This window comes from Achroia grisella, unplaced genomic scaffold, assembly GCF_030625045.1.
Source record: "Achroia grisella isolate CSIRO2021 unplaced genomic scaffold, CSIRO_AGI_Agris_v1 utg1360, whole genome shotgun sequence".
Classification (NCBI taxonomy): Eukaryota; Metazoa; Arthropoda; class Insecta; order Lepidoptera; family Pyralidae; genus Achroia; species Achroia grisella.
In genome coordinates this window covers 2,943,599-2,954,167 of record NW_026712626.1, presented here as the reverse complement: position 1 = coordinate 2,954,167, position 10,569 = coordinate 2,943,599, and the positions used below count along the sequence as shown (strand labels likewise).

General features: G+C 34.5%; 1 protein-coding gene across 1 annotated transcript; it reads right to left on the bottom strand.

The window, feature by feature from the left end:
- Positions 1-4,912: 4,912 nt before the first annotated feature.
- On the bottom strand, positions 4,913-9,404 carry LOC131855353 (U-scoloptoxin(01)-Cw1a-like). Its single transcript, XM_059206609.1, has 4 exons — positions 9,315-9,404; positions 7,809-7,931; positions 6,694-6,804; positions 4,913-5,002 (listed from the first exon to the last, which is right to left on the bottom strand). The coding sequence occupies exons 1-4, from the start codon at positions 9,402-9,404 to the stop codon at positions 4,913-4,915; spliced, it is 414 nt and encodes a 137-aa protein (XP_059062592.1).
- Positions 9,405-10,569: the final 1,165 nt, after the last annotated feature.

The window sequence follows — 10,569 nt, the reverse complement described above, 5'->3', positions numbered from 1 at the left end:
AAGAATACATTTCTCGTGTCTCCTCAGTTTCAAGACACTCTCCTTGATGTGAAGCCAAATCTCGAGGTCCTTGGCGTTGATATATCCAGTGACGTTCAGTTTTGCGGTCATTTGGAGGACAAGGCTAAAATAGCCTCAAAAAAGCTTGGTGTGCTCAGTAGAGTGAGACGGTATTTCACGGCGGCCCATCGCTTGCAATTATACAAGGCGCAGATCCGGCCGCATATGGAATACTGTTCTCATCTCTGGGCGGGAGCACCACAATACCAGCTACTTCTATTTGACCGCATTCAGAACCGAGCAGCCAGAATCATTGGTAATCAACGTCTATGTGACAGACTCGACCCATTGGCTTTGCGGCGAGATATTGCATCTCTGTGCATTTTCTACCGCATATACATATCACTTATTCGTTTTGTGACGACCTTGGGACTGTTTGGACCAGCCCCCAAAATACTTACCAATTTTAGTACTAGTCTAGTATTAAGTTAACAGAAAAACACTGTTTGAACATTTATCATTTTTATTATAAGACTAGCTGTTTCCGCGAATTCCGTTCTGCGTGGAATTTGACTTTATTTGTCTAAAATATAAGTAGCCTAAGTTACTCCTTATCACATCAGCTACCTGCCAAAAAACGTCCCGTTAAAATCGGTCCAGCCATTTCTGAGATTAACCGGAACAAACAGACAGATAAACGAAAATTGTAAAAAATGTTATTTCGGTGTATGTACTGTATTTATATTCATATGCATGTAGTAAAAAACTTCAATATTACAAACAGACACTCCAATTTTATTTATATGTATAGACATAGATTAGAAGGAAATCAAAACACAAACACAAAAATAAAAAAATGATATTTATATAACAGCTTGGTTAATTTGAAGGGTGATCTTGCTTTCAAGCGCATAACTTATAAAAGGGTTCCAGTTTAGAAATTGCTACTCTCATTTCTTCTTCTAACTCTATTTTTGACCTGAACTTGTTCTTAATTACTGCAACTGCAGAAAAACCCGTTTCGCATACATTCGAAGTCGTATATGGTAACATTCCTGGTTATTTTCTGTTCATTATCACTATAGTAATAGTTGTATATGATGGAGATATTCAGTGGATTACATATGTATACAGCAGTAAATATAATTTACTTTCGTTCCGATAACAGTTTCACGTTACATACAAACTGTTACTTAGCAACAATACTTATTTTAAATGTGATGTGATTATACTTTTTCTTCATCAATGTAGTAGTATCTCCAGAGACTAAATTGACAGATGTAATTGTCAAATTTTCAAATAAGAAACACCTATAATAGGGTAGTTGTGTACCTGCGATACCGATTAGTCTAATCGGAAATTTAACAAGTTTAGTACTGTAGTACAGTCTGTACAGTTGTCTAGTACCTGTAACACAAGCTCTGCTTAGTCTGGGAACAGTTAGCGCTGTATAAATAGTCCAGTCTTATTGTTTATTAATTTTTTAAACAAATTATCGATAATGAGGTTTATATTATGGTTTTCATCATTACATAGTATAAAACAAAGTCGCTGTCGCTGTCTGTCCGTCCCTACGTATGCTTGAATCTTTAAAACTACGCAACGGATTTTGGAGAGGTTTTTTTTAATAGATAGAGTGATTCAAGAGGAAGGTTTATATGTATAATACATGTACATCCATGCGAAGCCGGGGCGAATAGCTAGTTATATAAATAAACAAATACTGTTGTTTAGTTTGTATAAAAATTGTTTATTATAATTTCTTATCTTAATTTCATTGTATACTATTGGTAAATATTTATTATTATTGTAAATATATAGTCGGCAAATTCTTAAAACTACATTTTTGTACATGATGTATACATTAATCGAATTCAATTTAATTACTAAGTTAATTGTTATATTGAAAAATAAAATATTTATGGTATTTATATAAAAACTATGAATGTAAGCATCGTATATAATTTCTTATAGGTTTGTTATGGAAGAGCTGTTATAAGAATTACGAACAGGCACCTCAGATTTATTCATTTGTTATTATTAAATTATATTATATACATTTTTTATTATATAAAAATACTTCATTATAATATATGCTATTGGTAACTAGTCGGCAAATTCTTAAAACTACAATTTTGTACATGATTTATACATTTATCGAATTCAATATAATTATTAAGTAAATTCATATAAAAATATACCATTTATATTATATTCCTAAATATAATTTAAGAAGAAGGTTATTGTTAGTTATTGTTAGTGTTAGGACTAAAGCAAAAATCAATAGTCCAAAGGACCTACGCTACAGGACTGTTGATTTTTGTATGTTATTTATTTTGATAATGGCTTTTGTGATCAAACTCCGACTTTATCATAGTAGCGATGGTAAGGTAAATAATCTAGTGTTAGTGATGACCTAGGAGTGATCTAAGGGACCTACGCTACAGGACTATTGTTTTCTGTATGCTGTTTATTTTGATAATGGCTTCTGTATTAGTCATCAAACTCCGACCGTTATCACAGCGTTTCCAGTAGTGATAGTAAGGTAATCTAGTGTTAGTGTTGACCTAGGAGTGATCCAAGGGACCTATTTTACAGGACTTCTGTATGCTGTTTATTTTGATAATGGCTTTAGTGATCAAGCTCCGAGCTTCTCATAGTGTTTCTAGTAGCGATGGTAAGGTAAATAATCTAGTGTTAGTGATGACCTAGGAGTGATCCAAGGGACCTATGCTACAGGACTTTGCTTTTTGTATGCTGTTTTCTTGATAATGGCTTCTCTATTAGTGATCAAACTCCGACCGTTATCATAGTGTTTCTAGTAGTGATAGTAAGGTAAATAATCTAGTGTTAGTGATGACCTAGGAGTGATCTAAACGACCTAAGCTTCAGAACTATTACCTTTTGAAAAAATAAAGTCACTTACGCTGTGTGTTCACTTGTATCTCTTAAACAACGCAACGCATTCTAACGCATATACCTTTTAATTTACGCAACGGATTTTAATGCAGTTTTCAGCAATAGATAGAGTGATTCAACAGGAAGGTTTGTATGTATAATAAATGCGTGTTATAGTATAGGACAAGCCGAGAAATTCAAACATTTGTAACTAATGAATAGTGCAAAGTTGGAACGGATTGCTAGTGTTAAATAAATTATTACTGTATGTATTTACAAATTCAAACTACAATAAATTTTCACAGTGCAACTGGTGGAAGAGTTATTCATAAAAACTAAAATTTTTCACTAAACCTATTTCAACTAATACAGTGTTTTGTTTATGTTTTACGAATTAAATAAACTATATTAAATAAATAACGCTAAAAAAAAGGAAAAATAGTTTTTTTTATGAAATTGTAATAGCAATCAGACTGATCACCTGATTGTAAGTGGTAACAGTGGATCAGCACGGACATCTCGTCATCATGTGACGCCTGTTATACTACTCACGTGTTGCCATTCCAGAGTACTAAGATGTCATGCTTGTGTCTTAACCTATAATTTCACTTTCTAATTTGGAACCTATAACTGTAAACAGCTTAGAAAAGCTGCTTGGCAGCTTAAATAGATGAGACCGAGGTCTTTGTAGTCTATAGTTGAAATAGGTTTATTAATTAATTGATATTTATATATATAAGATAAGAAAGAATATTACAAAAGTTTATTATCTAACTAGAAACTCATCTACGATGGCAAGTCTATTGATGTCTATACACGGAGAGATTTGTAGTCGTTTCAATTACATATATATTTAACATGTCTCATTTATATAGTACATCACCAACAGTCTCTCTGCACCACTCATGGTTGCCTGGTACATAACTCCGGAAAGTGTTAAGTCCGCCATATGTTTTTGTGCGTTGAAGTTAAATAAATATGAATAATGAACAGAGATTAAGTGCGTAGCGGTTTCTATGTTGATTGTCGCATGCCTAATCCTTGTTGTTAATTAAATATAAGTAAATCAATATTTATTTAAAAGAGCAACACACAAATTTTTTGCTAATTCTTCTTATGATGAATCTGCATTCCGTATAAGCGGTAGAATCAAAAAACTTGACTATTCAAAAGTGCTTATATTAAGTTTATTTGAATAAAGATTATTTCTATTTCTAATGTAAATAACTTGACTTTAAAAATTGTTTAATTATGTTGATATTAATAATATATTTTAAATTTTCTCACTTAATTCCTTGATTAAGATTTATAAATAACTTAATGCATTTATATTATTTTGTTTAATTCCACTACCATTATCATGTGTGAGACCACAAATATTTAGTGCGGAAACCTGACCACCGCTACTGGAAGCGTTACGACCTTCTCTATTGGTGATCAAATTCCGACCGTTATTGAGTCTTCACCCATATTGCAATATGATCCGATAACTGTCGCAGTTTATCTTCATAATGACTTCTCTATTGGTGATCAAACTCCGACTGTTATCATAGTGCTTTCCACTGGAAGTAAGAGTTGATCACCAATAGAGAAGGTCGTAACGCTTCCAGTAGCGGTGGTCAGGTTTCCGCACTAAATGTTTGTGGTCTCACACATGATAATGGCAGGGAAATTAAACAAAATAATATAAACTCATTAAGTAATGAAATGGACTTCTGTCTAACACCTAATTCGATAAGATATATAATTTTGAATATATTTGTGATGATAAAATCCATTTTATAAATAGATCTCTTTCAGTCTATAATTAATACATTTTCATTTAGTTTTTTCTTTACATTTGTGATAATAAGGTTCGATATAATGATGTTGACATATTTGGTAACAAAAACCCCAAAAACAACTTAGTTAATAAAAAAAAAATCTTTCCGATGTTTCGATAAATCGATAAAAAATCGCTCCGTGTATGGTACAAGATACAAGTGTAAGTACTTAAATATAAAATAAGTCTTATCTACTTTTTGCCAGCGATGTAATTCCCTGTTTCATCCTTATATAGATCCTCGTTGATCCCGTAGTACCCTGGAGAGTTCTGACAGTCCACCTGTAAATTAAGGGATGTAGAATTATTATTAGTATTTTAATAAAGAAAGAAAGTAAGGAAGAAACAAAGAAAGGAAGAAAGAAAGAAAGAAAGAAAGAAAGAAAGAAAGAAAGAAAGAAAGAAAGAAAGAAATATTTACAAAGATAGACTTCGTCGTCGTGATGACCTTAGAAATCTAACTGTTTAGCACATTGCTTTCCTGGGTTCGATACCTGACATGTTGCAAACATTTGTATTCATGAGTATGATTGTTTGCATCGGTCTGAGGAAAAAATATCTAAGTATTTATATCAGTTGTCCTGTACCCATAACACAAGCTCTACTCACCTTGGGACTAGATGGCGTTGTGTGAATTGTCCAGGGTAAATTTTATTATTATAATATAAACAACAGTTACCATTTACCATTGGGTCGATGGTGAGCTAGTTTACCATTAAAATGACATAAAAAATATGTGCTGGGAATAGCAGAAAATAAGTAAGAAGTGGAAGGAATGGCAAGAAATTTATTTGAGGTTTTACAGGCTGGTTTTCATTTGGACAAATATATCGACTAGATGCGTAACCTGCATGTATATAAGCTGAACCTGCAAACGTTGTTTTACCATACAAATAAAACTGGCTATTAAAAAATAGTGGTGGATGGTAAAAGAGTGAAAAATTTAGGTTATATGTATTTTTAATGCAATATTAATAAAAATATAAAAACTCCAATATACATTAAAATTGCTATTAAAAATATTGGTTGAGGGTAGAACTATGAAAATTTGGGGTTATATGTATTTTTTATATTATGAAACATTAAAAAAAAATCAAAATTATCCAAGAAATAAAAATAAATGTCAGAGGTGGACAACCCTTATCACTTAGGGGTATGAAAAATAGATTGTAGTCGATTCTCAGACCTACTGAAAATACGTTTAAAATTTCATAAAAATCAGTCAAGCCGTTTCGGAGGAGTATGGTAACCAACATTGTGATCACCATCCACTGTCAATTCATCCCCACACGCTAGAACCTAAATGGTTGCGGACAGTGCGGTCTCAGAGGAGCTTCCTCCCGCGTACACTTACAGTGTGGAATGAACTACCTGCCGAGGTTTTTTCCGACACTACAGCATGGGGTTTTTCAAGGAGGGTATATTAAGGTTTCTTAAGGGTCGGTACGTAACACCCCTGGTGTTTCAGGCATTCATAGGCTACGATAATTTATTCCATTTACCATCAGATGGGCCGTTTGCACACTCGTTTGCCACCATCGTAGTATAAAAAAATATATATATAAGACTAGCTTTTGCCCGCGGCTTCGCTCGCTTTAATTTATCCCCTTAGGGGTGGAATTTATCAAAATCCTTTCTTAGGGGATGCCTACGTCATAGTAGCTTTATGCATGCAAAGTCTCAGCCCGATCGGTTTAAAATTGACAAAGTTTTATACAAACTTTCATCCCCTATTTTATCCCCTTGGGTTTAGAATTAATCAAAATCCTTTCTTAGCGGATGCCTATGTCATAACATCTACCTGTATGTCAAATTTCAGCCCGATCCGTCCAGTGGTTTGGTCTGTGCGTTGATAGATCACTATGTCAGTCACCTTTGAGTTATATGTATATATAATAGATTTAATTTTCGTACACGTATATACTTGTTTACAACATTCTTTGAGTTATATATATTTAGATTTATTAACTGACCTTATAAAACCAATCACAGACTCTTAGCCTCTGATTGAAGACAGTTCCTGGAGCACAGACAAATGAGTACATAACATTCCCTCCTATACTCGGCACGCACCAATGCCACACCTGCAAAAACAAACAGATATTCATTTCCAAATAGCGACAATAATTTTCTAAACGCACTGTACCTTGTGTACTAGCTATTGCCCGTGGCTTCACTCGCACCATTAAATAATCGGAGATCATTACAATAGAAATGAATCAATTTGATGAATATCTTCATTACTGGCTGCTGAAGTAGTAAAATATTGATATTGTATTTAGATTTAAATAAATAAGTCAATTAAACTTTCTTTTTATTTTAAATTTACTATAAGATACCAAAGGATATATTGGAATTAATTAAAACCTTAAATAAATTCAAAACATCTGTTAAATCATATATACTGAGCAAAGCCTATTACTCACTAAACGATTACTTGAATGACGAGCGTGCATGGCAATAGTTGTTCATGCACGGGATTTTCATATAATGTTAGACATAGACACCTATATATTAAAGCTTAGTTCCGGACTAGATGTCTGTGTCTTTCTCTGTCTGTGTCTGTGTATATCTGTGTGTCTCTGTCTGTTGACGGAAATAAGCTTGTGTTATGTGCTACCCACATAACACAAGCTTAGTTCCGGACTAGATGTCTGTGTCTTTCTCTGTCTGTGTCTGTGTATCTCTGTGTGTCTCTGTCTGTGTCTAGTGTGTCTGTCTGTCTCTGTCTGTTGACGGAACTAAGCTTGTGTTATGTGCTCCCCACATAACACAAGCTTAGTTCCGGACTAGATGTCTGTGTCTTTCTCTGTCTGTCTCTGTCTGTTGACGGAACTAAACTTGTGTTATGTGCTCCTTACATAACACAAGCTTAGTTCCGGACTAGATGTCTGTGTCTTTATCTGTCTGTGTCTGTGTATCTCTGTGTGTCTCTGTCTGTCTGTGTCTGTCTGTTGACGGAACTAAGCTTGTGTTATGTGCTACCCACATAACACAAGCTTAGTTCCGGACTAGATGGCGCTGTGTGAATTGTCCTGATATATTAATATTTTACTGCATTATTCAGTAAATATAAGATGAATCTCACCTGACACATGGTCTCAGTATCAGCATAATATCCTGGTATTTTGTCATTGCAGGTGAATGATAGACCCTTTGGCACCTCGGTGAAGACTGGGTAATCATCACCAGGCACGTAACCATCCAACTGCTGCTGACAAAATGATGAATAAGAAAAAACACAAAAATCTTTTCGTCACTTAGATTTCTGAAAGGCACGATATCCTCCGCGTGGAATTATAAAAAAAAATAATAAAAAGACATTACTTTCATAAAATTATTCATTTTAAAACTCGTTTAAATCTATACATATAACTAAAATTGGAGTATCTGTTTGTAATATTGAAATAACCGTTTCTTGCTACATGCATATGAACATAAACAGTAACGGTACATACAACAGAATAACAATTTTTGTCTGTCTGTCTGTTTGTTCCGGCTAATCTCGGAAAGGGCTGGACCGATTTTGACGGGACTTTTTTTGGCAGGTAGCTGATATAATAGGGAGTAACTTAGGCTACTTTTATTTTAGAAGAATAAAGCTAAATTCCACGCGGACGAAGTTGCGTGTACAGCTAGTATATATTAATAAATTAGATGTGCCTGCGAATTTTAGAGGCATGAAAATGTTATTCTGTGTATTATAAAGCTGAGTTTGTTTGTTTGAACGCGCAATATAACTGGCTGATAGATGGCGCTGCTGGAGCAAAATGTTATTTTTTTTTATTTTACAAAAAATATTTAATTTTTTTTTTCAATAAAAAGTATCCTATTGTCATTCTAATATATTAGGATTATAATTTCAGGATATATTATAATTTAAAGACGATAGGTTCAGTAGTTTTTGCGTGAAAACGTAATAAACATATCTACTTTCACATTTATTACATTAGTGAGAATTGAGAGGAAGCGTCTTTGTAGTTTTACTACAGAATCCTAATATATCTGTTAATTTAGTTCAAACCCATTTGATTCGATTAACAAACAACAATGATCGATAATCACAGTAAAATTAACTGCATTGCATGTCCATTATTATCTCGTTTGAATCTGATAATTACTGGATTAATTCAGTTAATTATAACTGAGTCAGGACATCTCTTTGTGATATTAACTTGATTATCATTTCTCATGAAATAAATAATTAAAATTGTAGGCCCGGTGAACTAGTGGATTAACATACCGCCATCGATAATCCCGGGTTCGATTCCTCGCACGGTACAAACATTGATGAGTACGATTGTTTGTACCGGTCTGGGTGTTTTTTATGTATAATATGTATATATTTATGAAAAAAAACGTCTATATGTTTGTATCAGTTGTCTAGTATCCATAACACAAGTTTTAGCTAGCTTAACTTGGGTCTAGATGGCGCTGTGTGAATTGTCCTGACATTGTTATTATATTACTGTAAAGTTTCATCAAAATAGTTCAGTAGTTTTTGCGTGAAAGAGTAACAAACATCCATCCATACTCACAAACTTTTGCGTTTATAATGTTCCTAAGATTGGAATAAACATATGGATATACTAACAGCAATAGATTTATCAATTATATATAGTAGTATTGCAAAACAGCTGAAGGAATATATGCCGATACCGCAGAACCTCTTCTGTTGGGACATCCTGTGATCTGTTGATTGTTTAATCTGCAACAAATAATCAGTAATTAATATATATTTAATAGAATTAGATGTTATTTTGCGGAAGTCCATTTCACTACTAATTAACATGTGTGAGACAGTAACGGTCGGAATTTGATCGCCACTGGAGAAGGTCGTAGCGCTGGTCAGGGTTCCACACCGAATATTCGTAGTCTCACACATGTTAATTGCAGCGGAATTAAACAAAATAATATGAATCCATCGAGTAGTAATTAATATATTATTATGAAACAAAATCTTTTTACAGAATGAAAATTCAAACACTTATCTTACTAATACATGTTATAAATGCGAAAGGTTGTGAGTATGGATGTTTGTTACTCTTTTACGCAAAAACTACTAAAGGCATTTTGATAATTCATCGTCGCAGCCCGGAAGACGTCCACTGCTGGACATAGGCCTCCCCCAAAGATCTCCACGACGGTCCTGCGCTGCTCGCATCCAATGCCTTCCAGCGATCTTGACCAGATCGTCGGTCCACCTTGCTGGAGTCCTTCCCACGCCTAGTAAAGTCCTGGAGTGGCGACCGCGGACTGAAAACGTCAGTCCGCGGTCGCCACTCCAGGACTTTACTGCCCCAACGGCCATCTGTCCTACGAGCTATGTACCCCTGCACATTGCCACTTCAGTGTCTTAATTCTTCGGGCTATGTCGGTCACACTCATTTCTGATTAGGGGGGAAGGGTATTCTTAATAATGTGGACTCTTGACCCCATTGCTAGCAATGTACCATGTCAGGTTGACCTCCACGCGGTTCCCCCTGGATACCATCGTGATAAATTAAAGGTGAATTTGTCACGATGGGCTAACTGACCTGACCTCATGCTCATATTATCACCCTCCACTGGTGCCCCGCCAGCGTAAACCGTTAGCGCAGGCGGGTGCACCATTTCATTATCACATACAAAATAAAAAAAAACTCATTTCTGATTTGATCACGCAGAGAAATTTTGGTAATTACATAAATTTTTTTTCGTAAATACATACAAATTATACATAGAAAACAGCCAGACCGATACAAACAATCATACTCATGAATACAAATGTTTGTGCACGAGGAATCGAACCCGCGACCATCGGAAGTACGGCGGTGTGTACCACTAGACCACCGAGGCTGTATAATCTC